Source organism: Oryza glaberrima, chromosome 10, assembly GCF_000147395.1.
Source record: "Oryza glaberrima chromosome 10, OglaRS2, whole genome shotgun sequence".
NCBI classification, from domain to species: Eukaryota; Viridiplantae; Streptophyta; class Magnoliopsida; order Poales; family Poaceae; genus Oryza; species Oryza glaberrima.
In genome coordinates, this window is record NC_068335.1 from 18,439,435 (window position 1) to 18,459,336 (window position 19,902).

Below are 19,902 nucleotides of genomic sequence, written 5' to 3' on the forward strand. Positions count from 1 at the left end.
AGTAATGATGTAGACCAACATAAAACATATACCTTCATGATCTCCATGTTCTCAATGTAAATGAGACTAAATAAGATAAGACTCAAGTAAACATTAGTCCAAGATCTTTCAATCTTTTCTCTCTTTGGTGATGGATAATAACCCGATATAAACAATATAGAGAGATGAGATGAAAGATGTTTTCAAATCAAGATAGAAATCTTATAATAAACAAAATATAGAATAAGCTCCCCCTCAAGTGTACATACATATGGATATAAAGGAATACATATGCACATAATCAATCAAGATCAATGAGGGAGCTCACACTATATTTTGGATCCACAAGAGAGACCAAGTTAGAATATGTGAAGTTTAATACATGCCTCTCATCATTTTTATTTTCATATCCAAATGAGACTAGTCAAAGAAAGGCTCATAAAAACGTTAGTCTGATATAATTAGATTTGTCATTAATCACCAAAACCAAATTAAAGCACTTGAACTTACACCCAAGCCGGCTGCACGTCGCCGGCGCGCACCACCGCACGCCGCCACGCTCCGCCTCCGCGCCCGGGCTAGCCACATGCCACTGCCGCGCACCTCGCGCGCCCGCTACCGAGCCGCCATCGCCGCCACCCCGCACCTCGCCCGCCCGCTGCTGAGCCGCCACCGCGCACCTCGCCGAGCCGCCACCGCCGTCCCTAGCCGCCTCGCGCCGCCACCACGCCAGATCCAGGCGCGGGATGGCCGGATCTGGCCTTGGGGGCGCCGGATCCACCGCCTCCCCACACCGCCACGGCGTCACCACCTCCGACCACAGTGAGGGCTTCGTCGTTCGTCCCATCCTCATCGCGTCGAGGAGGAAGATGCCAAGAAGAAAGGGCCTTGCCGCCGCCTAACTCAATCTGTTTAACCATAGAAAGTAAGAAACCTACCAGCGTGTTAAGCTCTCTTTCATTCCCTTTCTTCTTCCTGGTTTTGCTTCCATCACATGTCAAGTGAAGGGTTCTTAACTACCATTACTCCTACACATCAAATTTTTTTTCTCAGATCTTTCGCAGGTATATATTGATGCTACATCTTATGATCTTAAGATAATCTCCTTCTCATTACCCTCTGCTGAAACTTTAGCTTGAACCGTCATCTTCACCACAATTTGCGCCCAATTTGCACAGAGCACAACGAGCAATAGCTTGCCCTTACGTTCATTATTTAGCATGAACTACTACTAACTACCCAAGAATCAATACACCGGTTTAATAACGCCATTTTATCACGTTAATATATGTTTCATTCAACACACCGGTTTTGGCACAGTTGCAAACTTGCAATAATTTTTTTCCTACTTCTCCATCCCATAATATAATAAATTAGTATGTCTCGTCCGGTATTAGGTTGCTATATTTTAAGATGGAGGGAGCACTTCTTTCCTTCCAAAATATGATAATATAGTATTGGATTAGATATTACCTAGATTCACGAATTCGATTAGGTTGTCTTGTAGTTGTATGTAATGTATAATTCGGTAATAGGTTATTACCTCTCTGGATGGAGGGAGTAGTTTTGACTTTTTTTCTTATAAATCGCTTTGATTTTTCTCTTAGTCAAATTTTATTGAGTTTAACTAAATTTATAGAAAAAAATTAGCAACATTTAAGCACCGCACTAGTTTCATTAAATCTAGCATGGAATATATTTTGATAATATATTTGTCCTGTGTTAAAAATGCTGCTATATTTTTCTATAAACGTAGTCAAATTTAAATAAGTTAGATTAAAAAAATCAAAACGACTTATAATATGAATTGGGGAAGTAGTAGACTATAACAAATTTAAACCGTACTTTGATTTTAGAGCATCACCAACATGTTAGCAATAATCTATCCCTAAAATTTAATTTTTTTTTCCTAAACTGAAAATAGGAAGTGGAAATACTCCTCCATCCAAGAGATAGCCTAAATTCAATAAATAATCTAAAGATGGACCCCTCTATTAAACTACCACAAAAAAATATGTTTTTTTTTCTCTTCCACGCGAGCAGAAGAGATATCTTGATCAAGTTAGCATGTAAGATTTTTAAAGAGATACCTTATACGACTCCTTCCGTATTTCCAAAAGCAAATAGATTTAAAATCCGACTCAAATAAAGATCTATATATCCAATTTACATAACACATGTTTCGCCGAATTTTTATATTAATAATAATTAATATTTTTAAAATTAAATTATTAGTAATTTGTTTGGAGGATTTATCAAAACAGGATGGACGTTGTTTATAACAGCGTCCAGACCTAGACGCGCTTGCAAACAGCGACCAGTGCCCTTTTATCACACAAAATTTTGACAATTTGACCCTTTCCGAAAACTAATTTTACAGATAAATCACGACCAAAACTTATTTCAAAAATGACCCTTTGGCACTGAACAAAAGGGTCATTTCTGAAATAAGTTTTGGCCGCGGTTCATTCGTAAAATTAGTTTCAGAAAGAGTCAAATTGTCAAAATTTATGCTTTTATCAACCTTTTGGTTTAGGCCCCCAATAATCTTATAGGAAACCTAGACAACGGTATCCTGGTGGAACAGGATATCTATGAGATACCTAATATCTGTTATGGTACCAGCTGTATGGTACTCGATACCTGTGATACCTGTGGTACCAGCTGTATGGTACTCGATACCTGTGATACCTGTTACCTGTAACCTGTGATACCTAGGACCTAATACCCGTAATACTCATACAAAAGAATAGTTAATATCTCTATCGCGTTGCAACGGGATCCCATAGCAGCCCTCCTAATTTTATCAGGAGTGGACCTTCTGAACAGAAATTTCAGTTTTTTTTTCCTCCCACTAGCGCAGAAGAGATCGATCGCTATCTCCCACGCGCGATCACCCGCGCCGCGCGCTCCTTTCCCCGACGTCGTCGGCCGATCTCTCCACGCGCTGCTCGTCGCCGACCTCCCCTCTATCCTCCACTGCTGCCGCCCACCTCTCCGTATAAGACAAACTGCGTCGCGTTGGTTTCCGCCGGAGCTGCTGCTGCTGCACCAGTCCGCTAGGGCGGGCGGGCATGGCGCGCCGGCGCCGCTTCCCGCGCCCGCGCCGGCGCTGTTGGCGCCCTTCGCTCGGAGGGCTCGACCCAAGGGCGAGGGGGCCGCGCGGGGGGCAGTGGCGCCGAGGACGCGCGCCACGTGTTCGACGAATTGCTCCGGCGTGGCAGGGGCGCCTCGATCTACGGCTTGAACCGCGCCCTCGCCGACGTCGCACGTCACAGCCCCGCGGCCGCCGTGTCCCGCTACAACCGCATGGCCCGAGCCTGCGCCGACGACGTAACTCCCGACTTGTGCACCTACAACATTCTCATCGGTTGCTGCTGCCGCACGGGCCGCTTGGACCTCGGTTTCGCGGCCTTGGGCAATGTCATCAAGAAGGGATTTAGAGTGGAAGCCATCACCTTCACTCCTCTGCTCAAGGGCCTCTGTGCCGACAAGAGGACGAGCGACGCAATGGACATAGTGCTCCGCAGAATGACCGAGCTCGGCTGCATACCAGATGTCTTCTCCTACAATATTCTTCTCAAGGGTCTGTGTGATGAGAACAGAAGCCAAGAAGCTCTCGAGCTGCTGCACATGATGGCTGATGATCGAGGAGGAGGTAGCCCACCTGATGTGGTGTCGTATACCACTGTCCTGAATGGCTTCTTCAAAGAGGGGGATCTGGACAAAGCTTACAGTACATACAATGAAATGCTTGACCAGAGGATTTCGCCAAATGTTGTGACCTACAGCTCTATTATTGCTGCGCTATGCAAGGCTCAAACTGTGGACAAGGCCATGGAGGTACTTAACACCATGGTTAAGAATGGTGTCATGCCTGATTGCAGGACATATACTAGTATCATGCATGGATATTGCTCTTCAGGGCAGCCGAAAGAGGCTATTGGATTTCTCAAAAAGATGCAGAGTGATGGTGTCGAACCAGATGTTGTTACTTATAACTCGCTCATGGATTATCTTTGCAAGAACGGAAGATGCATGGAAGCTAGAAAGATTTTTGATTCTATGACCAAGAGGGGCCTTAAGCCTGATATTACTACCTATGGTACCCTGCTTCAGGGGTATGCTACCAAAGGAGCCCTTTTTGACATGCATGCTCTCTTGGATTTGATGGTACGAAACGGCATCCACCCTGATCATTATGTTTACAACATTCTAATATGTGCATACGCTAAACAAGAGAAAGTAGAAGAGGCAATGCTTGTATTCAGCAAAATGAGGCAGCAAGGATTGAATCCGAATGCAGTGACCTATGGAACAGTTATAGGCATACTTTGCAAGTCAGGCAGAGTAGAAGATGCTATGCGTTATTTTGAGCAGATGATCGATGAAAGACTAAGCCCTGGCAACATTGTTTATAACTCCCTAATTCATAGTCTCTGTATCTTTGACAAATGGGACAAGGCTAAAGAGTTAATTCTTGAAATGTTGGATCGAGGCATCTGTCTGGACACTATTTTCTTTAATTCAATAATTGACAGTCATTGCAAAGAAGGGAGGGTTATAGAATCTGAAAAACTCTTTGACCTGATGGTACGTATTGGTGTGAAGCCCGATATCATTACGTACAGTACTCTCATCGATGGATATTGCTTGGCAGGTAAGATGGATGAAGCAACGAAGTTACTTGCCAGCATGGACTCAGTTGGAATGAAACCTGATTGTGTTACATATAGTACTTTGATTAATGGCTACTGTAAAATTAGCAGGATGAAAGATGCGTTAGTTCTTTTTAGGGAGATGGAGAGCAGTGGTGGTAGTCCTGATATTATTACGTATAATATAATTCTGCAAGGTTTATTTCAAACCAGAAGAACTGCTGCTGCAAAAGAACTCTATGTCGGGATTACCAAAAGTGGAACGCAGCTTGAACTTAGCACATACAACATAATCCTTCATGGACTTTGCAAAAACAAACTCACTGATGATGCACTTCGGATGTTTCAGAACCTATGTTCGATGGATTGGAAACTTGAGCCTAGGACTTTCAACATTATGATTGATGCATTGCTTAAAGTTGGCAGAAATGATGAAGCCAAGGATTTGTTTGCTGCTTTCTCGTCTAACGGTTTAGTGCCGAATTATTGGACGTACAGGTTGATGGCTGAAAATATTATAGGACAGGGGTTGCTAGAAGAATTGGATCAACTCTTTCTTTCAATGGAGGACAATGGCTGTACTGTTGACTCTGGCATGCTAAATTTCATTGTTAGGGAACTGTTGCAGAGAGGTGAGATAACCAGGGCTGGCACTTACCTCTCCATGATTGATGAGAAGCACTTCTCCCTCGAAGCATCCACTGCTTCCTTGTTTATAGATCTTTTGTCTGGGGGAAAATATCAAGAATATCATAGGTTTCTCCCTGAAAAATACAAGTCCTTTATAGAGTCTTTGAGTTGTTGAAGCCTTTTGCAGCTTTGAAATTCTTTTCTCCTACAGTCCGATTAGAGGAGGGATCTTCTCTGTATGTGTAAATAGCGAGGTATGTATGTCACCTCTCCGAATTATTTTTACTGTGGTTCCTGGACTGTAAACAAGCTATTATCTTCTGGTGTTGATGCCAGAAAAAACACAAAAGTTTGTCGTTATCTCTACTAACGGATCATAAAGGGGTTTGTAACTGGAGTTTCAAACTTAAGGTATCTAGGCAGTAGTTTTGACATTAGATCCAACATTGTGTAGTATTCATTTGTGTGTATCAATCTATAGGGTTTCATTAAATTTCATTTGTGTACTGTTTAGGTGTTGAATATATTGTTTTACTTGTTTTTTAACTGAACAAAAGATAGCTGAAGCTTTGTTCTTTACCAAATGCAGTAGTGATCATCACAATATATTTTTTTACGGAACAGGAGATTGTATAAAATGGCTTCCATCGGCGGCCAACGGCGACCGCTCTGCTCTGACCCACCACCCAATCCATCCATCCACTCGCCGCCGCCCCTGATCCAAGCCTCCGCCGCGCGACAGCGACGCACCGCCGTCGAGAGGAGGAGGCGTGAGCCCCATGGGGACCCTCCTCCGGCCGCGTAAGCTCACCCACGTCGGTGCCAGCGCCGCTGCACGGTAACCACGCGCCTCTCGAGGCCCCCGCCGCTAGCTGATCTCTTCTCATCCTGTTTGGGTTTGGGTTTGTGATTTGGGTGTTTTTTCCGCAGCGGTGGTGGTGGTGGTGGTTGCGGCGGGAGGGGGCGGTGGCCGCGGCCGTGGCGTGGAGTGCCAGCTGCATCGGGTGCGCCGCCGCCGGGGTCCGCAGGTTGTGGTGGCGACGGCGAGCTGAGGAGGCGGAGGGAGACTGGTGAGGGACACAGGCAGGCAGGCTCTCAAGGCTAAGCTTGTTACAGGTACTGAGACTAGTTACTAATTACTTTGATAATCAGTATAAATAAGCTTGTGTAGTGTAATGGCATTGTGCATTTCTGCACTTGTAAATTTTACAGAAGATGGTCATTCAATTTGAACCTGCATCTAATATTTAGAGGTTTGAGTTTATTCTCCCAGTCACAGAGTTGAAGAGGCAAGTAACCTGTAAGAGAGGACTGAACATTAACACCTCTTGTTCGATTAAAAATGACCAAAGAGCATCAAACATGTATTCGAGGCTGTTACTTTAATATGGCCCATTAATTTGTTTAGTTGGCTATGTACATCCTAGTTGGTGCAGTGTTGTGGAAAACGGAATACGGGTGTCGGATGGATGAGGTGCCGTCAAGCGATTAATCGTAATACGGATGATTAAACGGAATTATATGGATTTTTGGCGTTCGCACTAAGATGTACATAATTGATGTTAATGGCAATGGTGGAGACAAAATGCATCATCTTAATAAAAAATATTTGTATAAATCTCTAACTATATTATGAAAATGCCATTTATTAGTTCAATAGATATCAACACTGATGGTTAGTAGCGCAATAGCATTGGGCTTGTTAGTCAAAATAGTGCAGCTGGGCTGCAAGTTGCAAGTTTATGTTAGTTTCATAAACAGACATCTGATTTGTCGATAAATAACCGACTAATCGTGCCATACAACTGTATAATTACTCTGAAATAGTAATGTTGCTCCGACTTGATGATACGGTACGGTCTGGCTACCGTTTCCGTTTTGACAGACGATTAAACGGCTGTGCCGGTTGACTTCCACAACATTGAGTTGGTGTAAATGCCAGTTACCATTTCTATGATCTAAAATAATCAACTCTTTTAGTATATTTTCAAAAACGAAAATTCAGTACACATGCATGAATCTTAATCTTCATATCTAGCTCGTTACAAAATCAACAAAGGCACCGTGTCAGCTGGTGCACATTAGCTAGTTCGTACTTAGCATTATCCACTAGCACCTTATTTTCATGCATATCATGCTAATTTGCTTGCCCACGTTGAGTGGGAATTTTTTTTCCATGTTTTATAATTTATATATGTTCTAGACTTCTACTTCATGTTCCTGAGCCTCTAGTATGGCTGGTAGCAGACTAGGTGCTGAGTGCTGTCCTTTTTTGCAGACTGAAGAGAGGAGAAATACAAGACTGTCCGTTGTTAGTCAGATTTGTAAAAATAGACACTGATGTAGTTTATTTTTGCCCCTATTTTATATTTAACAATACAAATATATAACGTATCCTAAGAATTTATCGTAATTTAGGAGAAGTTGCTCGTTTCATTAAATTAAATTGGGAAGTAAAAATGTGTGCTCGAGTATGTCAATGCAATCCTGTGTTCTTGTTTGAAGATATGGTGTAGGGCAGGCCAGGATTGAACACTGAATGGTAAGACTGCTTCTGCTTTCAGACGTTATTGCTAAATTTTTAGCTAGTTGCAATTAGTGCTGTCACGCCGATTAAGCAGTAGAACAAAGTAATTTTGTCGTGCACAAATGAGTTATATTTCTTTGAAAATCGAAGCGAAAAGGAACCAAAAGATAGAAGAAAAGGGGAAACTTGGTAATTACTCCACAAAGAGAACAAATTTATTTGTAAGATTTGATATGAGATGCTCGATTACTTGGCTTAAGTTAACGATATCAAATTTGGGGAAGCATCAAAAGAATTATTGTGACTTAAGTTAACGATATCAAATTTGGGGAAGCACGAAAGGAATTATTGTGATGGAGTTGTGGGTGCATGACGTTATTTGCTTTGTTCAAATCCTAGTGACTATGAATATGAATATTAATGCGTAAGGTAAGGAATTTATTGTTAATTTTAGTTTCTTTACGATTGTGTCCGGGGACGCCATTCGGTAACTGTAATAATGTTTTGTATCGGATTCACTTGTGTTACATGCACGCACTAAACATGTGCTTTACCTTTTCATTTGTTTGTGCGTTCTGCGTTTGAATTTGACGAGATTCCATGGTCAGCTCAACATGTCAGTTACTGCGTGTCAAGCAGTTACTGCGTGTCAAGCGATCTTATATGGTATGCGCACAAGCGATTGTATACGGATATGACAGTATAACGTGTGATATTGATTTTTTTATATAAAAAAAATACGATGTTACTTTCCTTCATAAAGGAACAAAGACTTTTTTTTAAAAAAAAAGAAGGGGTATTACTTAAAACAAAAATGTCAAAAACAAAATATCAGTGCACATGGCAAGTGTGCTCGGCAATTTTTTGTCTGTACTTTAAACAAAAATATTTCTATATGGTATTTTTTACAAGGGTGTCACAAATATTTTAAATTAGCCAAACATCTGCATTTTATTAAAAACTGTATAAATTATAATTTATACTCTAAAAGGTTGTGTACATCTCTCTTGGAGAAAATGTATAAGTTGCGAACAAGCATTAATCCACGTTATATAAGTCAATCTGTTATTTAACCATAGAAAGTAAGAAACCTACTAGCGTGTTAAGCTAAGCTCTCTTTCATTCTCTTTCTTCTTCCTGGTTTTGCTTCAATCACTTGTCAAGTGAAGGGTTCTTAACTACCATTACTCCTACTCACCAAATTTTTTTCTCAGATCTTTCGTAGGTATATATTGATCCTACATCTTATGATCTTAAGATGATATCCTTCTCATTATCCTCTGCTGAAACTTTAGCTTGAACCGTCATCTACACCACAATTTGAGCCCCTTAGCACAGAGCACAACGAGCAATAGCTTGCCCTTACGTTCATTATTTAGCATGCACTACTACTAACTACCCAATAATCAATACATCGGTTATTAAACTGTTTGTACAGTTTAATAATGTCATTTTATCACGTTAACATATGTTTCATTCAACACCACACCGGTTTTGGCACAGTTGCAAACTTGCAGTAACATTTTTACTACTTCTCCGCCCCATAATATAATAATCTCGTTCCATACTAGATTGCTATATTACGAGACGGATGAAGTACTTCTTTCCTTCCAAAAGAGTGAAGTACATGGGCGGTCCCTAAACTTGTGTAGGTGTGTTATCTAGGTCCCTGAACTCACAAAATGTATTTTTAGGTCCCTAAACTTGTCATGTGTGTCATATAGGTCCTAACTGGTTCAAACCGGCTCCATGCGCTGACGTGGCATTGCCACGGTGGCACCTACATGTCATTGAAATCCACATGTCAAGCATATATAAAAAAATAAAATTAAAAACCATATTTTCTCCTATTAGGTAAACATAAAAAAGACAAAAAAAATTAAGATAGAGAGGAGAAAATATGCTTTTTTAATTTTATTTTTTTCTATGTGCTTGACACGTGGCACGTAGGTGCTATCGTGGCATGTCACATCAGCGCATGGAGCGGGTTAGAGCTCCTCTGGACCTAGATGACACCTCAAGACAAGTTCGAGGACTCAAAAATGTATTTTGAGAGTTTAGATACCTAGATGACACGCCCGCACAAGTTTAGGGACCGCTAATGCACTTCACACCTTCCAAAATATAAGAATCTAGTACAGATTAGATATTATTTGGATTCTCGAATTTGATTAGGCTGTCTAGATTTGTAGTCGTATGTAATGTCTAATTCGGTAATAGGTTATTACCTCTTTGGATGGAGGGAGTAGTTTTTATTTCGTACTCCCTCCGTTTCATATTATAAGTTGTTTTGACTTTTTTCTTAGTCAAATTTTATTGAGTTTGACTAAATTTATAGAAAAAAATTAGCAACATTTAAGCACCACATTAGTTTCATTAAATGTAGCATGGAATATATTTTTATAATATGTTTGTTTTTTATTAAAATGCTACTATATTTTTCTATAAATGTAGTCAAATTTAAAGAAGTTTGATTACGAAAAAATCAAAATGACATATAATATGAAATTGAAGATGTAGCAGACTATAGCAAATTTAAACTATGCTTTTATTTTAGAGCATCACCAAAAGATTAGCAATAATTTATCCCTAAAATTCAAGTTTTGGGTTTCTTAAACTGAAAATAGGAAGTGAAAAATCTTTTCCGTCCAAGAGATAGCCTACATCTTATCTTAACTAATTAAAATATTCATAATTTTCCTTTCGTCACATTAAATTTTTGTCCGTAAATCCGATTGAAATCCAATTGGACAATCCAAAAAATAGAGAAAAAGAACAGAAAAAATAATAAAAAGCACACAAATCTTATCTCAATCCCGCGGGAAGTTGCCGACGCCGCCGAATCCACTCAAGCGCCACCGCCGCCGCTCACGGGGAACGATGTCGCTGCTGTCGCACGCGGTATGGGAGGGCGCCACCGCCGCTGCTTGGGAGATAGGATATGGAGAGAGAAGGAAATGTGAGGGTTAGGGTTAGGTTTTTCCCCGTCCATATCTTCAGCGACACGGAGGCGATCCAAGCTGTCCATCAGATCGGACGGCTCAGAACGCCTCCATCGTCGGGCCGCGCATGCTTGATGGCCCGAGGGAAGGCCGGAGGGTCGAACAAATGCAATCAGAGGAGGAGTTGGAGGAGGTAAATTAGAATTTATTTGCGGGCTGAGATAGTAAATGGACTGAAAATGGCCCATAGAGAAATTGGGAATTTTATTTAAATAAATGTTGAAAGGTGTTTATATTATCAAAATTAGAAATTAAGCTCCGAAAATTCTAAAAAAATATTCAAAGAGCATTATTAATCATGGTTAATTTAATAAAAATTAAATCCAACCATATCATATTATTTCACGGCGCGCGGTAGGAAAATGCGCAGCTGTTGTCGCTTACGGTGGGAGAGAAGGGACATTGATTATTTCCAGAACTATCTTTTATAACTCCCATGGAACTTTAAAATAAATATAATCATTATTATAGCATTAGTTTTTTTCTTGCAACGGACGGGCATTTTTTTTCAGTTTCCTTCTGAACGGAAATTTCTGTTTTTTTTTCCCCAAGAGCGCCGCGCAGAAGAGATCGATCGCGATCTCCCTGCCCCGACGTCGCCGGCCGATCTCTCATTCTCTCCACGCCCTGCTCGTCGCCGATCTCCTACACCATCCCTGCCATCTCCTCCTTCCCCTCCGCTCTATCCTCCACTGGTGCCGCCCACCTCTCCGTATAAGACAAACTGCGTTGCGGCGTTGGTTTCCGCCGGCGCTGCTGCTGCACCTGTCAGCTAGGGCGGGCATGGCGCGCCGCGCCGCTTCCCGCGCTGTTGGCGCCCTTCGCTCGGACGGCTCGATCCGAGGGCGAGGAGGCCGCGCGGGGGGCAGTGGCGCCGAGGACGCACGCCACGTGTTTGACGAATTGCTCCGCCGTGGCAGGGGCGCCTCGATCTACGGCTTGAACCGCGCCCTCGCCGACGTCGCGCGTGACAGCCCCGCGGCCGCCGTGTCCCGCTACAACCGCATGGCCCGAGCCGGCGCCGACGAGGTAACTCCCGACTTGTGCACCTACGGCATTCTCATCGGTTGCTGCTGCCGCGCGGGCCGCTTGGACCTCGGTTTCGCGGCCTTGGGCAATGTCATCAAGAAGGGATTTAGAGTGGAAGCCATCACCTTCACTCCTCTGCTCAAGGGCCTCTGTGCCGACAAGAGGACGAGCGACGCAATGGACATAGTGCTCCGCAGAATGACCGAGCTCGGTTGCATACCAAATGTCTTCTCCTACAATAATCTTCTCAACGGGCTGTGTGATGAGAACAGAAGCCAAGAAGCTCTCGAGTTGCTGCACATGATGGCTGATGATCGAGGAGGAGGTAGCCCACCTGATGTGGTGTCGTATACCACTGTCATCAATGGCTTCTTCAAAGAGGGGGATTCAGACAAAGCTTACAGTACATACCATGAAATGCTGGACCGGGGGATTTTACCAGATGTTGTGACCTACAGCTCTATTGTTGCTGCGTTATGCAAGGCTCAAGCTATGGACAAAGCCATGGAGGTACTTACCACGATGGTTCAGAATGGTGTCATGCCTGATTGCAGGACATATACTAGTATCATGCATGGATATTGCTCTTCAGGGCAGCCGAAAGAGGCTATTGGATTTCTCAAAAAGATGCGCAGTGATAGTGTCGAACCAGATGTTGTTACTTATAGCTCGCTCATGGATTATCTTTGCAAGAACGGAAGATGCACGGAAGCTAGAAAGATTTTCGATGCTATGACCAAGAGGGGCCCAAAGCCTAATATTGCTACCTATCGTACCCTACTTCAGGGGTATGCTACCAAAGGAGCCCTTTTTGAGATGCATGCTCTCTTGGATTTGATGGTACGGACGGTATCCACCCTGATCATTATGTTTTCAGCATTCTAATATGTGCATACGCTAAACAAAAGAAAGTAGATGAGGCAATGCTTGTATTCAGCAAAATGAGGCAGCAAGGATTGAATCCGGATACAGTGACCTATGGAACAGTTATAGATGTACTTTGCAAGTCAGGCAGAGTAGAAGATGCTATGCTTTATTTTGAGCAGATGATCGATGAAGGACTAAGACCTGACAGCATTATTTATAACTCCCTAATTCATAGTCTCTGTATCTTTGACAAATGGGAGAAGGCTGAATAGTTATTTCTTGAAATGTTGGATCGAGGCATTTGTCTGGACACTATTTTCTTTAATTCAATAATTGACAGTCATTGCAAAGAAGGGAGGGTTATAGAATCTGAAAAACTCTTTGACCTGATGGTACGTATTGGTGTGAAGCCTGATATCATTACATACAGTACACTCATCGATGGATATTGCTTGGCAGGTAAGATGGATGAAGCAATGAAGTTACTTTCTGGCATGGTCTCAGTTGGGTTGAAACCTAATACTGTTACTTATAGCACTTTGATTAATGGCTACTGTAAAATTAGTAGGATGGAAGACGCGTTAGTTCTTTTTAAGGAGATGGAGAGCAGTGGTGTTAGTCCTGATATTATTACGTATAACATAATTCTGCAAGGTTTATTTCAAACCAGAAGAACTGCTGCTGCAAAAGAACTCTATGTCAGGATTACCGAAAGTGGAACGCAGATTGAACTTAGCACATACAACATAATCCTTCATGGACTTTGCAAAAACAAACTCACTGATGATGCACTTCGGATGTTTCAGAACCTATGTTTGATGGATTTGAAGCTTGAGGCTAGGACTTTCAACATTATGATTGATGCATTGCTTAAAGTTGGCAGAAATGATGAAGCCAAGGATTTGTTTGTTGCTTTCTCGTCTAACGGTTTAGTGCCGAATTATTGGACGTACAGGTTGATGGCTGAAAATATTATAGGACAGGGGTTGCTAGAAGAATTGGATCAACTCTTTCTTTCAATGGAGGACAATGGCTGTACTGTTGACTCTGGCATGCTAAATTTCATTGTTAGGGAACTGTTGCAGAGAGGTGAGATAACCAGGGCTGGCACTTACCTTTCCATGATTGATGAGAAGCACTTTTCCCTCGAAGCATCCACTGCTTCCTTGTTTATAGATCTTTTGTCTGGGGGAAAATATCAAGAATATTATAGGTTTCTCCCTGAAAAATACAAGTCCTTTATAGAATCTTTGAGCTGCCGAAGCATTTTGCAGCTTTGAAATTCTGTGTTGGAATTCTTTTGTCCTATAGTCCTATTAGAGGAGGGATCTTCTCTGTATGTGTAAATAGCAAGGTATGTATGCCACCTCTCCGAATTATTTTTACTGTGGTTCCTAGACTGTAAACAAGCAATTATGTTATGCTGTTGATGCCAGAAAAAACATAAAAGTTTGTCGTTATCTCTACTAACGGATCATAAAGGGATTTGTGACTGGAGTTTCAAACTTAATGTGTCTAGGCAGTAATTTTGACATTAGATCCAAAACAATTTATAGGGTTTCATTAAATTTCATCTATGTGTACTGTTTAGGTGTTGAATAGTTTGACTTGTTTTTTAACTGAACAAAAGATATGTCTGAAGCTTTGTTCTTTACCAAATGCAGTACTGATCATCACAATATATTTTTTATGGAACAAGATTGGATTGTATAGAATGGTTTCCGATCTGATTATCTTATCTCAACGTATTATTATGCACATGTACTAATCATGAAATATCTGATGGAATGATGTTTCTATTTACCTGTGTGAGGCAGCAAGGAGTGAGATGGATAACACCACATACTCCCTCTGTCCCAGAATATAAGAAGTTTTAGAGTTAGACACGATTATTAAGAAAGTAGGTAGAAGTGAGTGGTGGAGGGTTGTGATTGCATTAGTAGTGGAGGTAGGTGGGAAAAGTGAATGGTGGAGGGTTGTGATTGGTTGGGAAGATAATGTTGGTAGAGAAGTTGTTATATTTTGGGGAGTACATTATTATTCTAGAACAATACTGTTGTGCTCAAGAAGCGTTCCAAAGATGTTTCACAACCTGTGCTCGACGGGTTTTGAGCTTAATCCTGGGACATTCAGTATCATGATCTGTCTCATTCTTAAACATGGAATAAAGGATGACAGCATGATTTCTTTGTCTCTATAATCTTTTGGCTACCCACGGATAATAGCTGTAAATCTATACTACTTTAAAAGGAGTAGTGATGGTAGTGAGTGGTGAATCTGCCACCACCCCACCACCAACTCTCAAAATTCTGACATGTGGGATCACTGTCAATCCCTTCTCCAAGACATGTGGGATCACTGTCAATCCCTTCTCCAAACCAATTGTATGATAGAACAGTGGAAATCACGGACAGACCATGGAGCTCTCAACCATAATCATCCTTGCGAGTTAATAACAAATGGAGCGTAAACTTGGCAAGCAAAAAACTCAAATTAATTCTAAAATTAAGCTCTAGGATTCAAAATAGATTTCCTCTCTGCATTGTGCTGTTATGATTTTTAATTCCGTAACAACGCAAATGCATTTTGCTAGTCTTATAAAGAAGGGTTAATGCAAATATTCTGATTAAATGATTGTATCTATGAAGTTTGAATGCTAGTGGAAGCTCCTTTGACCATGTTTTGTTGTGCGAGCATTTAAGAGAGTGAAGAGAATGCTTCTTTGGTGCTGTTCTGGTATGGAAGGATCCACAGATAAAATTCAGGTTCTACTGCTTCTCTGCTTGTAATTTTCATGAAGCTGCAGTGAATACCTTGTTGACCACTTGATCTGTTGCTTTGAAGGAGAATATAGTAGTGGCCAAGGTTGGTGATGGTGATGGTGGCATGTGATCCCCCAGATCTTCAGTGACCCAGAGAGGAGGGGACGGCGCGTGGTGAGCTACAAGGCATACTCAGTGGAGGGCAAGATCAAGGCCTCCCGTGCGTAGGGGACTCCGCTGCATCAAGGCCAACTGCTCCGAACTGATCAATTTCTGGTACGGATCACTTCTCCTTTCCTTTTTTTTTTTCACCTTAAGCACTCTCTTGATTCTTCACTGCTACCTCCCTTAATTTCTTTCAATATATTGTGGCACTTGATCATGGCGGAGACCCACCTTCCAGTGTGAATGGATTTTGTCAAAGAACTAAATTTATTCCATTAGCTTATTTTCCGATTACATGGAAAACATTCTTTTCTGGAATAAATACAGAACTAAATCCTGTTTCCTGAATAAAAGTTGTTAGTGTGTGGCATGGTGCATTTCCGCGCTTCTAAATTTTATAAAACCTGTTCATTCAATTTGAACCTGCATCCAATTCAATATTTTAGGTGCAGACAGGTGCTTGTGGTCAGGTTAAAGAAGTTGGCAAAAATGCTTCTGAAGAAAGGTTAATTGTTATTTCATCTCAGGAGGTAATATGCAGATGATTATTCCAATTGGCATTGCCTTGCCATTTTTATCACGAGTCTTTACAATTTTATATCCTCCTACATATTCTTTCCAGATTCCAGATGATCCAGTGTCTCCAACAATTGAGGCGCTTATTTTGCTCCATAGTAAAGTAAGTACACTTGCTGAGAACCACCAGTTGACAACACGGCTTGTTGTACCATCAAGCAAAGTTGGTTGTATTCTTGGGGAAGGTGGAAAGGTAATTACTGAAATGAGAAGACGGACTGGGGCTGAAATCCGAGTCTACTCAAAAGCAGATAAACCTAAGTACCTGTCTTTTGATGAGGAGCTTGTGCAGGTAATTTATTTGGCCATACCTACACCAGAGATCCATATATTACTTTTATAACTGCAGTTTTTACTTGTTAACATTTCATTGTGCTTTTACATTTGTTCCTAGCTTTCAGGTTGCTGGGCTTCCAGCTATTGAAAGAGGAGCCCTGACAGAGATTGCTTCGAGGCTTTGAACTAGGACACTCAGAGATGGAAGTTCTTCCAATAATCTGACACCTTTTGCCCCTGTTGATGGTCCTCCTGTTGATATCTTGCCTAACAGGGAATTCATGCTATATGGACGATCTGCTAATAGTCCCCCATATGGAGGGCCTGCTAATGATCCACCATATGGAAGACCTGCCATTGATCCACCATTGGAAGACCAATATCCACAATATGGAAGACCTGCCAATGATCTACCATATAGAAGACCTGTCAATGATACATCATATTGAGGGTACAATGATGGGCCTCGTGATCAGGCCCGGTCCTGAGGGGGGTCGAACGGGGCGATCGCTCCGGGCCCCCGATTCCCAGGGCCCCCACCTATCTGTGCAACGAGTAGTAGCGATCTTCCAGCGCGCAACGTGAGGCGATGTTTCTCCGTGATTTCGCCAGCCTGCAACCGCGAGATCGCGAGTATAACGATCAGCCGATCGATCTCATCTGCCGACTGCCATGCTGATGCCACAAGCAAGCGCAGCATATCAGCCTTATCTTGGTTGATCGGCATGCTGGACGAGCACATCTGTTGTCGCATCAACTGCTGACTGCTATATATGTGCTGGTGCTGAATCGATCGATTGTCGTCGCGGAAGTGAAGAACAACCACGGCACTGCTGCCTGCTGGGCTCTAGCCGCCATCAGTAAGTACGCTATACTGCCTATCTAGATCTAGATCGAGATTACATAGTGGAATTATCTGTTTATAACAAAATTACAAGGTATCAATTGATAATTTAAGGTTATAACCGTACAAACTTCAGTGATTTGCTGGTTTCACATTGGTTAGATTTGTTTCAACTAATTTGGTACTTCTGTAGCCTTGTAATTTACGAATCTAGTATTAATATTTTCTTAAGTATTAGCCTGTTCCTTGATATTATGCTGTTGAGAAAGTATGCAATAGATAACAAAAACAAGTAGGTGTGTTGAGGATGCTAAAGAGTAATACAGGCACTTCAATAATTCTGATATTATCAGGACATCATCAATAATTCTGCGCCTACAAATCTTCAAAGAAAATTTTAATATAATGCGTATGATTTTTTAAATACGAATATTGATTGCTATTTAAAGATATTTATATTATATGGTAATTATTATTTGAAGGTTTATAATAAAGGCCTCCGTTTTTAGTTTCGCACTGGGCCTTCAGAATCTCAGGACCGGCCCTGCTCATGATCCTTACACCGTGTATCCTGTAGAGTACTTCTCTAAAAGAGAGTACCCTAGTGGAAGTAGCAAAGTTGCACCATCTGCTTCATATGAAAGATATGCAGCAACTACTCGCTTGCCTAATAGAGAACTGCCCTCATCTATTAGTCCTGGTGCCGATTATATGTCCTGCCGTTCTTATCTTGACCAAGTACCTACTGATAGGTACTCTAATAGGGTTACACTACAATTAGGCCTCTCGAGAGCCGGGAATAGTAATGTGCAACAATTAGGAATCACCAGAGCTGGAAATTCCAATGCTTATGATTATACTGAGGTACATTTCCAATGCGTTAGCTTGCCTCTTCTTTGCAAATGGCCCTCGCCTGATATGTTTCCATTAGAAACATGAAACCATATATTTGACTGTTGCATTATGTCTATTTTCTTCCATGATGGTTCAGACGTCTGAAAAAAGGACAAAAATATTCTAGAATATGTCATGGTGATCCAAATATATCCTTCTGTCTTGTGCCCACTCTAATATCTATCGTTGGTAACACTATTCAATTGTTACCATGTTGTTGCAAACCCTAGATTCAGTTATTCAGCTGTTCTCTGCTGCTGTTGCTTACCAGTTTTCTTAGTTGGGTGTTGATCTTTTCTCATTTTTTATTTCCTTGTTTCCTGGTTCACCTGCTGCCTCTCTGATGCATCTGAATGTATATTTTTGTTCTCTTCAGTGCTTAATAGATTTAAATTTCATTCTTTTCAGGCTGCGGAGCAGATCCATGGACGTGAGGATTACCGAAGACTGTCAGGTCTCACTGGGTATGGCTTACGCAGACTGAATTTTTACAGGACACAAACGTGAATTTTGTCCTCATAATCATTGAGTGATGATCTCTTTGCAGGTATCCAGGTGGCTCTGTCGAATTGTGGATTCCAAATAGTTAACTGGAGTCTGTCATTGGTGTTGGTGGTGAAAATCTCCCCTTGATCCCAGATCTCTGGTGCGAGAGTGAAGTTGCACGAAGCCCATCCTGGTTCTTCCGAGTCCATTGTGGAGATCCAGGGCATTCCGGATCAAGTGAAAGCCGCACAGAGCCTTCTGCAAGGCTTCATCGGCGCAAGCAGCAACAGCAGGCAGGCGCCCCAGTCCTCTCGCATGGCCCATTATTTTTAGTAAGCTGGAGGACATTCGCAACAGGGGGGTCACTGCACAGCTGAGTTTGTTCTTCAGTTCAACTGCAGAAAATTGCAGATCGGTTGCCGTAGTTGCTAGAACGGTACATAGTTGCCACCTAACTGTAGCGAGTGGCATAACTTATTGTGTGTTACTGCCCAATGTTGTCTCTCCTTGTGTTCATGGATTCAGACTTGTGATTGTAGTATTTCTGGATCAGACTGGAGTAAAAGAAAAAAAAAAAGGAAGACATGGGTTTAACAGTAAGCTCAAAACGGTGACAGTAGTAAAATAAAAGGGGTTTGTTCACTTTATTTCCAATATCAACCTTACCAACATTTGGCGTTGAATCATTTATACCACATCGCTTGTGCAGCTGAATTTGGGGCTGTTTAAAAGATGGTCTCTTGGATTGCTAATTGCCTCGCGGCAAGCGTGGTACCTTGTACAATATAAATATAATTATAACTATTTAATTTCATAATTAAACATGTTGTTACAAATCTCTACTATTATAAAAATTGAAGATGTTTTTTGCCGGTATTTTGATACGTCATCCGTGTATGAATCCGTTTTTAAGTTCGTTTGCTTTTGGAAATACATATCTGTATTTGATTCAGTTTCTAAGATCGTTCACTTTTGGTAATACAGAAGGAATCATATAAGAATTCTATTTAAGAAAACTCGTACAGTAACTTGAGACGATCATACGCCTAACTACAGCTCATGATTTTCTAAATATATATATATATACTAGAAAAAATATATGTGTGTTAAAAGCTATCTTAATCTTATTATTGTTATATATTTTAGTTAACGAGAAATCTATTGTGGGAACTTGTTTGGATATATTTTTTTTAAAAAAAATCATGAG

The 19,902-nt window shown here is 41.4% G+C and overlaps 1 protein-coding gene and 2 pseudogenes across 1 annotated transcript; all 3 read left to right on the forward strand.

Moving 5' to 3' along the window:
- The first annotated feature begins 725 nt into the window (after window positions 1–725).
- On the forward strand, window positions 726–7,804 carry LOC127785932 (protein Rf1, mitochondrial-like). Its single transcript, XM_052313268.1, has 6 exons — window positions 726–801; window positions 2,535–2,611; window positions 3,043–5,521; window positions 5,892–6,105; window positions 6,198–6,383; window positions 7,546–7,804. The coding sequence occupies exons 1-3, from the start codon at window positions 726–728 to the stop codon at window positions 5,440–5,442; spliced, it is 2,553 nt and encodes an 850-aa protein (XP_052169228.1). The 3' UTR covers window positions 5,443–5,521; window positions 5,892–6,105; window positions 6,198–6,383; window positions 7,546–7,804.
- A 3,513-nt stretch (window positions 7,805–11,317) lies between these two features.
- LOC127753442 (protein Rf1, mitochondrial-like) lies at window positions 11,318–13,098 on the forward strand (annotated as a pseudogene).
- Window positions 13,099–13,291: 193 nt separating this feature from the next.
- On the forward strand, window positions 13,292–19,342 carry LOC127785934 (uncharacterized; annotated as a pseudogene).
- Window positions 19,343–19,902: the final 560 nt, after the last annotated feature.

What these genes read in the sequence shown, in the direction of transcription:
- LOC127785932 (XM_052313268.1), top strand. Translation starts at nt 726, where the DNA reads ATGGCCGGATCTGGCCTTGGGGGCGCCGGATCCACCGCCTCCCCACAC. An exon ending in CGTCACCACCTCCGACCACA is followed by an intron (nt 802 to 2,534) that starts GTGAGGGCTTCG and finishes ATAATCTTATAG; the next exon opens with GAAACCTAGACAACGGTATC. An exon ending in GTTATGGTACCAGCTGTATG is followed by an intron (nt 2,612 to 3,042) that starts GTACTCGATACC and finishes CCAGTCCGCTAG; the next exon opens with GGCGGGCGGGCATGGCGCGC.